This window comes from Fundulus heteroclitus, chromosome 2 (assembly GCF_011125445.2).
Source record: "Fundulus heteroclitus isolate FHET01 chromosome 2, MU-UCD_Fhet_4.1, whole genome shotgun sequence".
NCBI lineage: Eukaryota > Metazoa > Chordata > Actinopteri > Cyprinodontiformes > Fundulidae > Fundulus > Fundulus heteroclitus.
The window spans coordinates 11,095,661-11,112,929 of NC_046362.1; the positions used below are offsets into that span (position 1 = coordinate 11,095,661).

The 17,269-nt window shown below is 43.8% G+C and overlaps 2 protein-coding genes across 4 annotated transcripts; both read right to left on the minus strand.

The window, feature by feature from the left end:
- Window positions 1–706: 706 nt before the first annotated feature.
- On the minus strand, window positions 707–4,535 carry tnni4b.2 (troponin I4b, tandem duplicate 2). Of its 3 annotated transcripts, none has more exons than XM_012880267.3 (8): window positions 4,374–4,520; window positions 3,740–3,823; window positions 3,618–3,621; window positions 3,487–3,528; window positions 3,277–3,408; window positions 2,980–3,069; window positions 2,607–2,780; window positions 707–1,141 (listed from the first exon to the last, which is right to left on the minus strand). In XM_012880267.3, the coding sequence occupies exons 2-8, from the start codon at window positions 3,748–3,750 to the stop codon at window positions 1,055–1,057; spliced, it is 540 nt and encodes a 179-aa protein (XP_012735721.1). In that variant the 5' UTR covers window positions 3,751–3,823; window positions 4,374–4,520; the 3' UTR covers window positions 707–1,054. The 3 variants fall into 3 exon arrangements, with proteins under 3 accessions (XP_012735721.1, XP_021163108.1, XP_012735722.1); XM_012880268.3 differs by having other exon boundaries at window positions 1,055–1,141; window positions 3,740–3,764; window positions 4,374–4,522; XM_021307433.2 differs by lacking the exon at window positions 2,980–3,069 and having other exon boundaries at window positions 4,374–4,535.
- A 1,781-nt stretch (window positions 4,536–6,316) lies between these two features.
- On the minus strand, window positions 6,317–17,121 carry LOC105938514 (troponin I, slow skeletal muscle). Its single transcript, XM_012880265.3, has 8 exons — window positions 16,947–17,121; window positions 16,066–16,094; window positions 14,791–14,794; window positions 14,636–14,683; window positions 7,319–7,450; window positions 7,152–7,241; window positions 6,890–7,060; window positions 6,317–6,786 (listed from the first exon to the last, which is right to left on the minus strand). Exons 2-8 carry the CDS (start codon window positions 16,074–16,076, stop codon window positions 6,700–6,702), a joined length of 543 nt encoding a protein of 180 aa, XP_012735719.3. The 5' UTR covers window positions 16,077–16,094; window positions 16,947–17,121; the 3' UTR covers window positions 6,317–6,699.
- Between the last annotated feature and the right edge of the window lie 148 nt (window positions 17,122–17,269).

Below are 17,269 nucleotides of genomic sequence, written 5' to 3' on the forward strand. Positions count from 1 at the left end.
ATTGGTTTTATTTTTGTAACCAGGTTGCAGTGTTTTGCAGATTTCTGCCCAGGTCCCCCTTGAAAATAAGATCCAGATCTCAATGGGGTTTACCTGGTTAAATAAAGGAAATAAAAAAATAAAAAAAAGTGTGATGGTGGGAATCCAATACTGTAGTTCACCCTGATCTAGTCAGAGCTGATGCAGATTTGAACACAGTCCTGCATTGGGGCAGAATTGCCAAGCCACTATACTTTGCAATGCCCTATAAACGTTTTCACATCATATGACATGTACAGGTATAACAGGTGTAAATATTATTACATGGCATTGTACTTAAACTTACACATCCTTTACTAAAACTCTAAAAAGGCACCCTATAGTTAATTAAAGTTTATTGAGATAGCACTGAGTTAGATTTAAAGACACAAGAGTATGTGCTCCATCACAGATATATACATATACAGAATATTAAATATATAAAGACTCTTCTCTTATCGCCTCTGTGTTGATTGGTGCTTTGCTGCAGTGATGCTCTGGATCCGGATAGTTGGAGGTCAGTGTTGTTTCTTCTTTTAGCCAAGAACTTCCTGTTCACTTCTCAGCTTTTGCTGACAAGCACCTATAAAACTGGTACAGCCATTTTATTTTTATTCATGTGAGCACATTTTTATTGTCAGCCTCATAAAATAGGAAAACGGTTGAAAGGAGACCCACAGCATCAGCGTTCAGTTTCTACCAGATTTTATTATTTTCAGTTTTTTTTTATGTCAAGAAACATTTTCTTTCTTGTTAGGGTGTACATATGAGAAGCGCAAATGTTTCACAAGTGCAAACACCACAAAGGATAAGGGTGCAACCAACCCTAATGCAAAAATTGCTGCAGTGATTATTATTCTGTAGTAGTTTGAATAAATGTGAATATAGCATGTAAAGTCTACAGATACAGTCATGCTCATACCTATCTTGTGCATTTGTTAACTCTACAGAAAGACAATCCCTGTATGTGTTGTCTCCTGTCATTATTTACCCTGTACAACTGCATTTTGATCTCAGAATGTCCACAAAAATGCATTTACTGATTGGCATTAAAAAGCTTCTTCCTTCCCTCCATTCCGGACATGGCTTCCACGTTCTTCCTCCAGTCTGTCACTTCCTCCTTCTGATTAGGCAAAGAAAACAACTATCAGCAATATTGTAGGAATTAAGATAAGCCATACAACATGCAGTCATGTGAAAGATTAGGACCCCCCCCCCCCCCCCCCCCCCACGACAGCCTGTATGTGTTCTAACATATTTAGACTAATTTAGATCTAAATGCACTTTCAACAAGGGTAAAAATGTCAAATAATATAAATAAACAACAAAGAAAAGATCTTGTAAAATTTTCTTAATAATTAAGTAAAAAAAATATTTTTGTGAGAAATAAAAGAGGATTTAATTCTCATAATTATTTCTATCTTAAATTTTGTGCGCGTTGTCTGATCGTCATCACTCGGCATGTTGAAACACACCCACCGTACTTAAACCACAGATATTTTCTTTGATGGGCTGTTCGCTGTTTCCTGTGAGATCGAAAGAGGTGTTTGGGGGCTTTCGAGAGAAGGATTTAGCAGCTTATGACTCTGGTAGAGAATTGACAGAGGTCTCAAAAGAATTTGAAATATGACAATCTCCTTTTATGGAAAACAGCCCACAAGTGGAGGACATAAAAAAAACTGCCATCTTGGCCAGGTCTAGCAGTCTAAATAAGTTTCCGCCAAGAGCAGACTGTAAGATGCTAAAAGAAGTCTCCAGAAACCTTAAAATATCATCTAAGGACAGGAAATGGAGTTGAGATAGGGGATAGGTAGAGGTCCACCGGCGGGGACTCAAACCCGGGAAGGCTGCATCAAGGACAGGGGCTTCTGTACATGGGTTGCCTGCACTACCCCTGTGCCCCCACCTTGCACTGATTCTCGCTGGTTTTAATGTGAAAGTTCATGGCCGAATGACCAGGAAGAGAATGGACCAGTTTAACTTCGATGCTGAGAAAAAAACACAAAGTCCAGACTGAAGTTTGAGAATGTTGAAGAGAGAATGTAGATAAAGACCTGGACTTCTGCATTAAAGCTCTTCGCACACAGTCGTATAAAACTGGTTCATTTGGCCACCACGACAGAGGACGTGTTTCTAAATATTCATGTAGCAAATCCAGAATTCATGGAAAAGAGACCCATGGCAGCTGAGAAGCCAGGAGTCAAAGTGTCATGTTTTTGGGGATGCACATTAAATCCACCCATCATCACAAGGTTACCTGAGGTAAATGTGAGATAATAAAATTAGAGCTAAAGCAGAACTTTGCTCAAACTGGTGCTGGAGACTGCTAGATGGCTACAAGGCGTGTCTCTCTGGTCTTACTTCTGCCAAAGGGGATGAGACTAAACGAGGAGGTGGGGTGTCCTAACCTTCATCAGCTTAAAAACTAATTTTTGCTTATACATTTTGTTAAATGAGGACAACTATGTTGATCTTTGTTGTTAAAGGGCAGAAAAGAAATGTAATTAGACGTCGATTAGTGAACTTCCGATTTGGTGATGGGGTGTCCTGTTTTCTCACACGGAGGTAAATAGACATGAACCACTTACCTTCTCCTCCTCTTTCTTCACAGTCTTCAGGTTGGCCTTAAAGTCCACGCTCTCTTTAACCTTGGAGCCCAGCAAAGCTCCCAGCATGGCGTCAGCGGAGATCTTCACTCTCCTGAGAGCAGGTCGCTTCATCTTACCCTTTAAAGCAAAGACCTTCTGATTCAGGTCCTCAATCTGTGGGAACAAATTTAAAAGGTCAAGTACAACGACCCGTTCAGCCAACCTTGCCCAGTCGGCTGGTAAAGAGTCGACTCTCGGCTCAATAGACTGTGTCGATCAGATGAGCAGGGGTTCGTTTCACAGAGCTGTTCATCACCGGTGAAATACGAAGCAGGAAACTGAAGAGATAAAAAATTAAGAAATGATTCCAGACCTCCTTGATGTTTTTGGACACCTTCGCGTCAATGTCGTAGCGTTCCTCGTCTGCCACATCTATCTTACGGTGCAGCTCTTTGCACAGAGCCTGCAGACAAACAAGCGGCGATCAGTAACTTCTTAGAGCAAAAGGTCCGAGCCCCACAATCTTCTGTCTGGTTTACCAAAGTTACCGTTTGTGTTATTCAGTCTAGCTGTGTTACATTTAGTGTATTTCTGAAGCGATGCAGAAATACACTAGATGTAGCATAACGTGTAACATTTACCTGCACTGCGGTTCCCTGCGCATGCTCACCTGAAGGTCCTGAACAGACAACCCAGAAAGCTGCAGGGGAGGAACTTTCTCTGTGAGAGTAAGTTCTTTCTGCAGGCTCCGCTCCTCCTTCATCTTCTCCAACATTGCAGCTGCTGTTTTCAGCAGCTTGGTCTGTCGTGCATAGAAACCTCCATTGAATAAACCCACATTTGTATATATAGGAAGACGTGTAACGAAAGGAGACACTACCTTCAGAAACAGTCTTCGCGATGCAGAGATCTTTGATTTTTTCTTTATTTAAAAAGAAGAAAAAAAAGGGTTTTAGAACAATATTTTTCATTAGGTGTACATGGGCTGCAACAAATATATCCATTTCTTACCGGTCTTTGTTGGACATTATTATACGGAGAAAAGATAAAGAAGAAGGAAGAGATTTAGTGTAAATATTCATTTATATAATAAATATTAACTCACTAAAACTGGGGAAGAAATTATCACTTACGCCTCAGACATGTTTTTGTTTGCTCCTGTTGGAAGATTGTACTTTTATTAGAATTAGATCTGGTGGTAGTTGCTTCACTTGCAGCTGTCGATACACAATCAGAGTCTTTTTTTCATGTTCATATCGTCAGACAAAATGTATTTTTATGTTTCTCCGCCGTTGCCCCGCCGATTTGCTAAGCCAAGTCATCCAGACCTTGGAACTGTGGCATACCAACGCTGAGCCTTTAAATTAGTAACACTTCATGCTCAAGCCCTGTGATAGTCCTTATTTAATCCTATTTGGGCTCTGTCCAGCTGGAAAAGAGTCATCCCCAAATTCAATTCGGATTTATTTTTTGTAGAGTAAACATAGAGCACAAGCTTTAAATTACAAGGAAAAAAAGGGATCTCAGCAATTACATGGTAAAAAGTTACATTACAAGCTAAAGTACCAAAGTGTTGGCTTAAAAATTGGAATAGCAGCATCACTTCATGAAATGTTTAAAATAAACGTATAAACTAAATATTTATGTTCTAATTAAACTCATACTTCACATCAAGTTGTTTGCCATTTTGTTGTACCATGTGAAATTTATCGGTAAATCATAGCTATGCCACATTGTCATTACACATAACAAAACAGATCAACGTACCTTTTATTTAATCCCTGCGGAAAATGGGTTGATACGAAATGTCTCTGACTTTAAATGACAAGAACTAAACTCAAGTCTCAGATTTAATAGCTCCTATTGCCTTCTGTGAGTGGCCAACCAAAATAGCGTCTTCTGTCCTGACAGCCCGCAAACTGTATATCACGGCTCTCCCATCTCTCTGTGCCAGGTTTACCGCTGCACTTCAGCACACAATAGTCTCCGCGTGAATATTAACAGAGCATGTTTGCACATTTTTCCCCATGTGGTCGTGCATATGATTTGGCAGGACAAGTGAAATATTTGTAAAGTATTATTTGCAAAGATCTGTGTGCCTTAAAGGGGGCCACGTACCAAGACTTTACGAATTTCTAGCTCACTATATGGTTGCAAACAACTGTTTTCAGGAGTGAATGCTGCTTGTCGGGACTTTGAAGCAATCAACTAATTCCCTTACATAGGAAATTTTTGACCAATCTGTTTAATATGATTGAATTTGACTTTGTAAAGTGCCTTGAGATGACATGTTTCATGAATTGGTGCTATATAAGTAAATTTGAATTGAATTGATTAAATTATTGCACCGTGTTGGCTTATTATACGTAACATATAATATTTTATTCTGTGTTTTACACTTTGTTTTGTTTAAAGAAAACAAAGCGCTTCGGTGTATATTTACTATAACTTTATGAATTTCTAGCTCACTATATGGTTGCAAACAACTGTTTTCTGATTAAATTATTGCACCCTGTAGGCTTATTATACGTAACATATAATATTTTATTCTGTGTTTTACACTTTGTTTTGTTTAAAGAAAACAAAGCGCTTCGGTGTATATTTACTATAACTTTATGAATTTCTAGCTCACTATATGGTTGCAAACAAATGTTTTCTGATTAAATCATTGCAACCTGTTGGCTTATTATACATAATCTAAAATATTTTATTCTGTCTTTTACACTTTGTTTTGTTTTTCAGAAAACAAAGCGCTTCGGTGTATATTTACTATAACAGACCATGTGACCGGACGTATGATACTGCGCATCTGCAATGAGTAAACAAGAGGTGCGAAAACAAAGAAGCTAAGTAACTCTAACCCTGCAGATCGGGTTGATCTTCCACCAAGCTGAGGTGTCGCTTTACTGCGACGAATTGCAGGCCAGTCTACCGGCTCGTACATTAGCTGCGGCAATTGTCAGCATTTTGCTTCCTGATAGTTCCTTGGTACTGCCTGCAGATGGCTCGACAATGTTTACTGATCATTGTTTGCTGATCATGCCTGGAGCAAAGTTCTTTTCAGACTTCAAAAGGACCAAGTAAGGAATTTCAGGATGAATCCTTAGTGTAAATTGTTTTATTTGAACATGACCATATGGCTTTTTGTGTTTTCTGTTTATGGTCAAAATATGTAACAAGGCCCCTTTAAAGGAGCACAGTGCAAGTTGCAGGATTTTTGCAGATGTCTGCCCCCTCTGGCGACAAGTTGAAATGACACGAGTGTTGTGCCTGACCATGGGAGAAGAAGAAAGCATCTGCATCATTTACTGAAGTTAGCCCGTGTTCCCTCACTAATGCCTCAATGGCGGCGGAGACTCAATCAAAGTAGCCAGGTGAACAAGAGCGTGCGTCGCATGGCCCAAGCATACGACCCAAATCACTCTCTCATGAACTGACTAATGAAGCCTATAGAGGCAACTGCAGTAGATAGAGGAAAACTCATTTTACACGCAGAACAATTGAAATGGCATGTATGGGAAAGAAAAATAATGATATTTAATCTTTAAACTTGCGCAATGCTCCTTTTAAAAAATATGGGTTTTCTTGAAAAGTTGTGACTGTAAAGATTCAATAAAAAGGCACTCTGGGCTGTTGGTGTTGGTGGAGGAAGGTTCAAACTGAGTAATAAACTTCAAAATAAAAGTAAACAAAAATAAAGGAAAGAATTGTTATAATCCAGCCATTTGGTCATGGTGCTTTATTCACCATGACCAAATAGTTTATTCAGCTTGATTTGTACTACAAACAGGAGGACAGCACCATCGTCTGTCCACTACAAATACTGCACTTCCATAGCATAAAACATTTCTTTTATATCACAATCTCAGTCTGCAGAAAATGATTAGAATTATTCCTGCTGCGTTAGTGTGGTTTACATTAAATGATGACGACACATTGCTATAATCACTTCACTTCAGCATGAAAATTGAACATTTTTCAAGCACAATAATTCTGGTATAATTCAGAGAAATACACAAAGACGCGACGTTTGAAATCTGTAACGTTAGCAGGTGGAAATGACCAACAGTAACTTTATGGTATGTGCACGGTTTCATTGTCCTGCGGTAAACAGCTTCTTCCTGCCCTCCATGCCAGAGAGGGCCTCCACATTCTTACGCCAGTCGGTAACTTCTTCCTTCTGTGAAAAAACAAAAACAAAAAAAAAATGCAAATGATTTGAAACAACTTGGTCTTTTTTTTTTTTTTAAGATTTCGTCCTCAAGAGGATTCTACTATGTTACCTTATCATCTTCTTTTTTCACCGTCTTGAGGTTGGCCTTGAAGTCGGCCTTCTTGAGTTTGGAAGCATCTATGTAGGCACCCAGCATGTCGTCTGTGGTCTTCTTCACCCTCTTCAGGCTGGGCTTCTTTATACCCTTCAGTTCGATGATCTTCTGTTTCAGTGAGACAATCTGCGCAACGAGCATCCCGCTTTAGCAAAGAGCACGACATCTCCGCACGCGGTTTAACAATTAAATCCCCATTCAAACCTCTTTCGAATACCTCGTTTTCATTTTTGTTGACTTTAAGTTGCATGTCGTAACGCATCTCATCGACAACATCAAGCTTCTGGTGTAACTCTTTGCAAAGTTCCTGTAAAAAAAAGAAAAGGCAGTCAAAAGGACGTCGAACAGTGACGCGTGGCTTAGCTGGATTTTCTGCTAAAGTACCTGGAGCTCCTGGACTGACAGGCCTGACAGCTTCAGAGGAGGAACGCTCTCGTTCACAACTCTCTCCTTCTCCAGTTCTTTCTCCTCATTTTCAGCTACCAGCATAGAAGCTGCCTTCTTCAGCAGCTTACCCTGAAACCCAATGAGGCGGTATTACAGAGTTAGTAAATGTAGCTGAGGCTTGCAAAAAGCATTATATGCAATGGATGTTCCGATCAGTGGCGTCGACATGGAGCTGGGTGGTTTAAGAATAGGCTTGAATCGTTAAAGTGTTTAACCCAGACAACGGCGCAGTTGTCTGGGTTAAACACTTTAACGATCGGCGCATTGTTGATGTGATTGTATCTCAGTCACCAAGGATCTTGTAGATGTGTTTCTTCCTGGTAGCTTTTTGTTTTGGTAGCTTTAACACGCTGCGCCAACAATGAGCAGGTTAGGAAAGCTAAAATGTTCTGACAACACATGCCTTAAAACTCTCATGGCGTTACCTTCAACAATGTCCCTATGCGTTTAGCGTTTGCTGAGGTGTTAGGCCAACAGTAGCGTGTTTAATCTCTGTTCTGATGTGATTCTTTGATAATTTCTTTTGTATGTAGAAGAAGCTCACAGCATTGCGCTTTGCTTGGAACATCCTAAGGTTTTATGAAGTGTCTCAGCTGGACTTTCCGAGATATTAACAAATGTCTGTTTTCATTTATCTCTGGGCAAGAGAGTGATTTAGATGCGGGTAAACAAGTTTCACTTATCAAACAAAAGATATGAACAAAAATGTGTGTTCTAGCTTAGGAAGAAGTGAGGGTGTCAGTGTCTGACAGTAGTCTGAAGAAGGTATGCCACTTTCTGTTTTACGGGGTTTCATGTACGTAAAGCCCGTTATGAGTACTTTTTTAATACTTTTTTTTATACTCATTCGGTCTTTTTTCATTTGTTTTAGTTTGTTTTGGGAATCTTGGGGTAATGAATGTTGTAATGTTGCAGGGTCCAGGTAGGCTTCAGTGTTATTTCTGTTTTTTACATGAACTATTTGTTGTCAGGGTTCAGTTTTGATTTGGGTTTTTATTTACTCCTGTCTGGATTTAGTTAGGTTCTGGTGTTTGTTTTGGTTAGTTCAGTTTCCTCCTACCACTCCCACTCAGCCTTCTACTGCAGTTAGTCACACCTGCCAGCCACTAATTAGCCAGACTCACTTCACCTGCCAGCTTCCCTACTTAAGCCTCACTCTGCTGTCACTCCTTTGCCGGTCCGTCATCATTCTACACCCTCTCCATGCCAGTCCCTCAGTAAGTCTTTGTATTTTCTTTCTTGCTTGTTCCTGGAGAAGCTTTGCTTTTTGTCCAGGTGTCTCGTGTGAACTCCTAACCTGACAAGATGCTCTGGAGAAGCTCTGCTCCGTGCCATGGTGTCTCCAGTGGTCCGCTAACCTGACTAGCCGCACTGACTCCAGTACCACCTCCTCCAGTCCAATAACAGACTTTGGTTTCCCCTTCCAGCACTCGTTACCTTCAATAAACTGTCTAAACGTGCTCTCTGTGTGTGTGTGCTCAACCCGGGTTCAGAAGACAAATCCTGACAGTACGGACCGGCCAAAATGAACCCGAAACACACACAGAGTCCGCATGTTGGAGCCGGTCTGGTACCTCCCTCCCTGGTTGATTCTGTGAAGCTCTGCTTTCAGGAACTGAAGCGCAGCCAGGCTGTGGTCGCTGGTTTGGACTCGCCGCACCTGCAAGCGGAGGCAGCGGCCATGGTTCGAGCTAGTTTGGGGGAACATATTCTGACCTTGGCACGACAGTGTTCTGCGTTTCCAGAACTGGCGTACCTTTCCCGGGAGATAGATTGGGACTTCTGGTCGGGAACACCTCCGCCAATCGGCTCTCCCCTTGCCACCAGCCTTTCCGCTGCTCCCGCCACAGCTCCGACCTCAGCCCCTCCCTCGCTGCCCCGCTCCTCCCGGCGTAGACGCCGGGTTCGCCAGAGCAACAGTGCAGCCGCCGTTCTGCCTGAAGCCCAGCCGGATCCCACTGTGCCAGCTCCGACGACTGAGGCCAACATCACCTCCTCCTTCCTGGTGTGTCAGACTGGCGTTGTCGCTTCGGTGGGACAGGTAGGAGGCTTCCCGGTTCCCAGACATCTCGGTCACCATCTCCTGGATACGCAGCTGGTCCCTCGGGTGCGGGCCCAAGCAAAGGAACGGTGGTCGGCAGTCCCGCCGGTCAGGGCTCCACACATCGAGGAGACACAGCTGTGGGATTTCTTTTATGGTGACCGGGATGATCTCCTCCCCTGCTGGCCGACTGCAGCTCCTCCGCCACTGGCCTCATCAGGGAGTTCAGCCTCGCCAGCGATCTCAGAGATGACTGCTGCACAAGCCACGGCCCTAGCCAGCGTGGGTGTGCACGTCCCTGATCAGCCCGAGGCCTCCGTATGTGCTGCTCTGCCTCAGCCCGAGGCCTCCGTGGGTGCTGCTCAGCCTCAGCCCGTGTCTCACGAGGCGGTCCAGGAGGACCTGCCTCCGTCCAAGTCCCACGAGGAGGTCCAGGAGGACCTGCCTCCGTCCAAGTCCCACGAGGAGGTCCAGGAGGACCTGCCTCCGTCCAAGCCTCACGAGGAGGTCCAGGAGGACCTGCCTCCGTCCAAGCCTCACGAGGAGGTCCAGGAGGACCTGCCTCCGTCCAAGCCTCACGAGGAGGTCCAGGAGGACCTGCCTCCGTCCAAGCCTCGTGAGGGGGTCCAGGAGGACCTGCCTCCGTCCAAGCCTCGTGAGGGGGTCCAGGAGGACCTGCCTCCGTCCAAGCCTCGTGAGGGGGTCCAGGAGGATCCGCCTCCGTCCAAGCCTCGTGAGGGGGTCCAGGAGGATCCGCCTCTAGCCTTGGTTTCTGCCGAGACCTGTAGCCTGGCACCGCCTCAGACTTTTCTGTTTGGCCGGCGCCGCAGACTGCGGACTCCTAGCTACTCGACTTTGCCTCGTCGGGGCCGTCCACCACGGCGCCCACCTCTGACCTTCCTGTTCGGCCGGAACCGCAGACTGCGGACTTCGAGCCGCTTGACTTTGCCTCGTCGGGGCCGTCCACCACGGCGCCCACCTCTGACCTTCCTGTTCGGCCGGAGCCGCAGACTGCGGGCTCCGAGCCGCTCGACTTTGCCTCGTCGGGGCCGTCCTCCTCAAGGGTTTAGTCGGGCGATGCTGCTCCGCCGCCTGCCTCGTCCAGGACGACCTCCACAAAGACTTTTCTTTTTTTGCTTAGTAGCCGTTTTTGCCTGCGCCCTTAAGGCCTGTGCTTTGTTTTTTTTGTTCGAGCTCTGCCTTAGTTTTGAGTAATGTAGAATTCCTCAGTTTTAGAGTTATTTAGGGTTTTTATTGTTTTCCTTAGAGTACTTGAGTTTCTATTTTGCTTTGTTTTTTTCCAACTCTGTTCTAGTGTTCTAGGTTTGCCTTTAGTCTTCTGGGTTTTGCTTTAGAATTCTAGTTTTTTTTACCTTAGTCTTCCAGTTATTGCTTTTGTGTACATATTCTAGCTTTAAGTTATCTAGTTTTACATTAGTTTACCTGTACCTGTCCTAGTTTCCTTGTTTTGATTTTCTAGTTTTAGCTTTAGTCTTTCCTTGGGTTACCCCAGCCCTAGTTTCTAGTTTTGCTCTACTTATTTATTTTTTAGTTTCTGTTTGGGTTTTCTAGTTTTGCCTTTTGTTTTCCAGTTCTTGGTTTGATTCCTTGGCCCGGCACTTTTTAATCTCAGCGCTCCTTGGTCCTTGCGTTCATTTAGGCTTCAGATCCCTGGTTCTGAGCTGTTTCATGCTCTTTGCTTTGGTTGGTTTGAGTTTCCTTAGTTTTTGTTTGCCTCCTAGTTCCCCTGTTATTCCTTGTTCCTGTAGTTTACCCATGTTTTTTAGCCCTGTTTAGGTTTGTCTAGTCCCCTCTAGCCTTCAGTAGTTTTTATTTTGCTTTGACTTCCCCTGGTGTCTCTGTTTTTTTTCACCTAGTCCTCTTAGTTCTTGTTTTTCTCTGTGATTAGGCGCCGCCAGAGCCCTCCGGCGTTCCAATGTCGCCGGCTGAGCCCTCTGGCGCGCCCGGCCAGTCGCTGCCCAGCGCACGCAGGCCGCCGCCAGAGCCCTCCGGCGCTCATATGTCGCCGGCTGAGCCCTCTGGTGCATCAGCCTGTCGCTGCCCAGCGCACGCAGGCCGCCGCCAGAGCCCTCCGGCGCTCATATGTCGCCGGCTGAGCCCTCTGGTGCGTCGGCCTGTTGCTGCCCAGTGCACTCTCCGTTCCCAAGTATTTGGATTTCGTGTGTCCCTGGCTTGTTAGGACGCCCTTAGTTCCTGTTTCTCTGGCGTGTTAGGACGCCCTTAGTTCCTGTTTCTCTGGTGTTTTAGATTTCTCGGTTCCCCAGCGTGTTAGGATGCCCTCAGTCTCCTGGTGTTTAGTTTTCTTGGTTCCACAGCGTGTTAGGACGCTCTCCGTTCCTTGGTATTTAGAACTCTTTTGTCCCCGGCGTGTTGGAGCGCCCCCTGTCTCCTGGTGCTTGGAGTTCTTGTGTCCCTGGCGTGTTAGGATGCCCTCTGGTTCCTGGCGTTTAGATTTTCTTTTGTTTCTTGATGTATTTGATCGCCCTCAGGTTCCTGATATTTTTGTTTACTCTGTTTTGGTGTTGTAGATGTTCCCATTTTCCTCAAGCCCCGGCGTTTCCCTCACGCCCCGGCGGGTTCCCCTGGCGTTTCTGTGCGCCAGTTGTGCTCCGGCGTGTGTTGTTGAGCCCTGGTGTTTTCGGTGCGCCTGTTCTTCCCTCTGGCGTTGTCGTGCGCCTGTTCTTGCCCTTTGGCGCTGTGGTGCGCCTGTTCTTGCCCTTTGGCGCTGTGGTGCGCCTGTTCTTGCCCTTTGGCGCTGTGGTGCGCCTGTTCTTGCCCTTTGGCGCTGTGGTGCGCCTGTTCTTGCCCTTTGGCGCTGTCGTGCGCCCGTTCCTTCCCTCTGGCCGCTTTCGTACGCCTGTTCCCTTTCCTTTGGCATTTATGCGCCTGTTCCTTCCTATGGCGCTGTTCGCCTGTCTCACCTGTTTTGCCCTGTGACATTGGTCGCCTGTTTTGTCCTGTGGCGATGTGCACCTGTCAGCCTCGGTTAGACACCTTTGGTTTGCCTAACAGCATCTGTTAGACGCTCTGTTTTGTTTACCAGGGGTTGTTAGGAACCCCTTTTGGTTTGCCCTAAGTGGTAGTTTTTGTTTGGGTTTAGCCCGCCATCCACCTTCCCTCCACCCACCCTAGTTGGATTAGCTTGGTTTTGACCCTAGCCCTCCATCCTGCCTTCCCTCCACCCACCCTGACTCGGTCACTATTTGGTTTTGGTTTTTTTTTTTAGGCCGTCCGGAGACCGGCCTTGAGGGGGGGGTAATGTCAGGGTTCAGTTTTGATTTGGGTTTTTATTTACTCCTGTCTGGATTTAGTTAGGTTCTGGTGTTTGTTTTGGTTAGTTCAGTTTCCTCCTACCACTCCCACTCAGCCTTCTACTGCAGTTAGTCACACCTGCCAGCCACTAATTAGCCAGACTCACTTCACCTGCCAGCTTCCCTACTTAAGCCTCACTCTGCTGTCACTCCTTTGCCGGTCCGTCATCATTCTACACCCTCTCCATGCCAGTCCCTCAGTAAGTCTTTGTATTTTCTTTCTTGCTTGTTCCTGGAGAAGCTTTGCTTTTTGTCCAGGTGTCTCGTGTGAACTCCTAACCTGACAAGATGCTCTGGAGAAGCTCTGCTCCGTGCCATGGTGTCTCCAGTGGTCCGCTAACCTGACTAGCCGCACTGACTCCAGTACCACCTCCTCCAGTCCAATAACAGACTTTGGTTTCCCCTTCCAGCACTCGTTACCTTCAATAAACTGTCTAAACGTGCTCTCTGTGTGTGTGTGCTCAACCCGGGTTCAGAAGACAAATCCTGACATTTGTGATACTTATTAAACAATGTTTTATGTTTGTACCAAACTTCTTGGGTCTTAAGAGGTTGAACAAGGAAAAACCTCCTCGAAATTACTGAACAATATGCACCTGATGTGATAGGTGCATATTAAGGGAATTTTATCCAATTTAAACTGGACATTGAAGGTGTGCTAATTTATTTCTCAGCACCTACATTTTGCAGGACTTTTTTTCAAAAGGTCTGTTCTTCAGTGTTTAGATGTTTATCTATATGACTTTAACTCATTGTTATTGTTAAAAGTAATTTTAAACACCCCTATCTCCAAATATATATCAGAAAAACACACAGGCTTTCATAGATTATCCTGAATTTTTTTCCACGACAGCATGTTGGCGTATCTAAACATGTGTCTTTTACGGCTAAAAATGTGAAGGCATAAATGACACCAGGTTCTGTCATTTCAATGCAGATGTCCTTGTTGACGTTTGCCGCTTGGTATATTGTGTGCGTGTTGGGATGAAGAATGTAAAAATGAAAATTGTGTTACGGCCTCAGATAGCTGTGACACTTTGGCTGTGACATCATTGTCTCATTTTTACTTTTTAATACATGATGACCTGGAGATGGATGTTCATTGCTCTGTAATAGGAGTCCCCCCCACCCCCCACCCCCCAAGTGGTCAAATTATTATCTGCTGAAATAATCAGAAAGTAGGTTAGAGGGCGTCGGATCGAGCCGTTCTGACTGTTCAGCATCCCAAGGTAAGCCCTGTCCTCTCAGGTGCGCACGGCGCTGGTGGGTGCAGCGTGAAAGTAGGTTATGTTATTAATCACAGTGATATTAAAGAAATACTTTTGTTTGTTCTGTAGCAGCGGCACATATGTGGAATAAATGTAATGTTTCAGCGTTTTGAAGCTAATAATTTAACATTTTGTAGATGCCAAATTAATCCAAGGGACCCTAGTTTAGCTAGAGATAACATTGTGCCAGCATCAGTTGTGTAAGAAGGCGATGGTGGGACATTAATCCCCTAAAGTGTTGTCTCTTCCTACTCCACTTACATGCGAGGTAGATGTGAAATAATGTAACGCTGAAAATCCATCTTTGTTAGACCAACTGCATGAGGTGCATGATCTATGATATAGCTTTGCAACTTCTGCACATAAAAATAGGGCAGGATAAAAAAAAACATGTTGGATGAGAAAGTCTTTGCTGCACCTCTCCCTGGCTAACACTATAGAGGCCATGAATTCAGACAGTACACCTAATCCAGGGATCATCACAGACTCTTATTCAGATTTTTTTTTTCTTTTAAATGGCTTAATTGGGACACTAATATCCCCCGTTTTAGGACATCAGCTATGTACTTTTGGAAAACTCCCACTTATGACATGTTAGAGGGACAAGACTTACTTTTATGAGCAGTCGACGTGTCGCTGCAAATTTCCTTTTTGGCTTTCTCTGTGATAAACAAAACAAAAAGAAAAAAAAAGCATGGCACATTTTTTGCATCATTTACCATGAATTATTATTCACTGTGAGTTTTATTTTACAACATTTTGACTCACCGGTCTTGACGTAACATTGAAAAACCAGACCAAGAGAAAGAAAAATTAATTAAAGCCACAGAAATGTTCTTTTTAAACATGTAATGGAACTGTCTAAAAGAGGGAGAAGCCATTAGTTGTGCTCTATAAACGACGGATGTAAAAAAAAAAATGTGCTGCTCACACCTGGTAAAATACCAGGGTGTTTGTGAAGCAAAACAAATCAGGCAATGATGAATAGTTTCAAAACGCTTTCCATAAATAGTGCAACATTTGTCCAGTACAATCCTACTGAAAAATACACAAATCTGAGGAAGAAAATAAAAAAGGTAGCCCATTTGCATTAGTGCGCACACATTTTAACTAATGCTTTGTTAAAGGACCTTTTGATTCAATTTCCGCATTCAGTCTTCTGTGGTAGGACTCTGTCAGCACGCTATATCTCGACTCGATTCGCCATCCTGCACTGCAGAAGTTTCTGAAATCCATTAGAAAATAATGGATTGTTTCGTTTTTAAGAATCTATCCATTAAATCCATTGTTACTTTTCGTCAGATTTATTTTTGGATTCTTACTAAGGTCAAAGGTCAGCTCCCTCTCATGAACTTGATTTTGACAAATGCCTCCCTCGCTATGATTCTATAAAACAGAATAAAACAGAATCTGTCTTATATTCAGCTTCCCAACAGACATGAAGGGACCGTTCCCAAATTCATCCAATTCTGTTCCTAATCTGCTCCATCAAAAGAAAGCCTGAGACCATGATTCAGCCACCACCATATTTCACTGTGGTTATGGTTTTATTTAATTTTATTTTTTGAGGCGATGCTTTTTTTGTACCCCTCTCATGAGCGATACCTTTGATCCAGTCTAACTTGCCGTCAAATCAACCTGTCCACTTTAGCTAAAAGATTCAAGTGAGCAAATGTCCGAAAAATCATATTAGGACTGTAGAATCATCTTAATTGCTGTGAACTCAACGTGTTTTATATCTGAATCAAAAGGTTCTTCAAAAAAAAAGGTTATTGTGAAGGGTTGCATGTTTATGTTATAAAGTTATTCTAATGTTTTGCTTTCTTATGGTTATTCCTCTCATAAAATGTCCCTTGAATTGTACAGGATGGATATTATATTGTATATATAATTGCTTAAAGCCTCTTAGTGTTTTAACATGGGTTAGTACACTTTTTTTTTAAACCCCTATAGGTTGAATTCAGTGTCTTCTTCTTTTTTCTTTTTTAGTTTTATTTCACTTACTGTTATGAATTGTGAGGTAATTATAAGGTTGTGACTCACCCCTCAGACATCACAGCAGCGAATCGTTCCTGAGGAGAAAAAAAGTGTTTTAACAGCCATTTTAACTTTGCTACATCATTTAATCCTTATTAAGAACCAATTTTATGGTCCTGATTTTTTTTTTTTGTTTGTTTTCATGTGAGTTGATTTAATTTTAGAATCAAGTTCTGTCCTCTTCCTGGCACTTGTTTGGTCCACTTGTTAAAAGGAGCCGAGGTGGAGCCTGTTGTAACGGCTATATTTGACCACATTGCCGCCATTCTTTCCTGAGTGCCCTGTGCTTCTGTCGCTCCGATGAACCCAGAGAAGGTACAAATGAACAACAGTCAACTAAACCGCCCGAGCAACTGCATATATACATCCATATCAGCTTTTTTTTTTGTCTCTTCCTGTCGTTGTCTTGGTGGCAGTAAAGGGCAACATTTTGACAGTAAAAACAGACTATTTAAGGGGGCACGCTCCTTAAATAGTTCTGCAGCTTGCCCGCCGTTTTATGAAGGTTAACCATTATCAGCTGACATATCAATAACCCAGATTTTGTTAGTCTCATATTGCACTGGCTAACTTAGGGGGGGATCAAGAATTTACATCGAAGGTTGAGGTGAAAGTCAAGAGGAGGCTGCCATGTCCATAAAGACCTGGCCGTGCCTCTCGCACAGAAATACCAAGGCAGTGTAAGTTTCAGGGAATGCAGCCTTCATTATTTAAGCAAAGTTAGACTCGAGTTGACCCAGGCAAATACTGTCGATGCCGTTGCGTAGATGCCTGGGCTGCTGTCACTGCACTTCCCTCCGTCTCACTATCCATGCAGCGTTCACAACAAGCCTAGCTGACTTTTTTTTATTCGCTACCCGACGGACGTCAATGATTGCTGCGCTTACCTTGCGGGCGAGAGAAAAAACAGACAGGGAAGCAGTTTGGCTGTGGGTCACGTAAAGGGAAAAGCACTTTATGAGAAATAGTGAAAGTTGGATGTATTCGAGGCAACCGTGCTATTGGCTCGTTAAAATAGACCCCCTCCCTGTCCACCTGACGAGTTCCCACATCACAATCCAAAATGCCTTTTTGATTTGCCCTCAACCCGTGACCCATTTATTTCATGTGATTGTCTCGCACAAGGACACACCTCACACGTCTCTGCAATGACAGCTGAGCGACTCGCTTCCCAGATGCCATGAACACAGAGCACGTGTTCTTTTTAAAA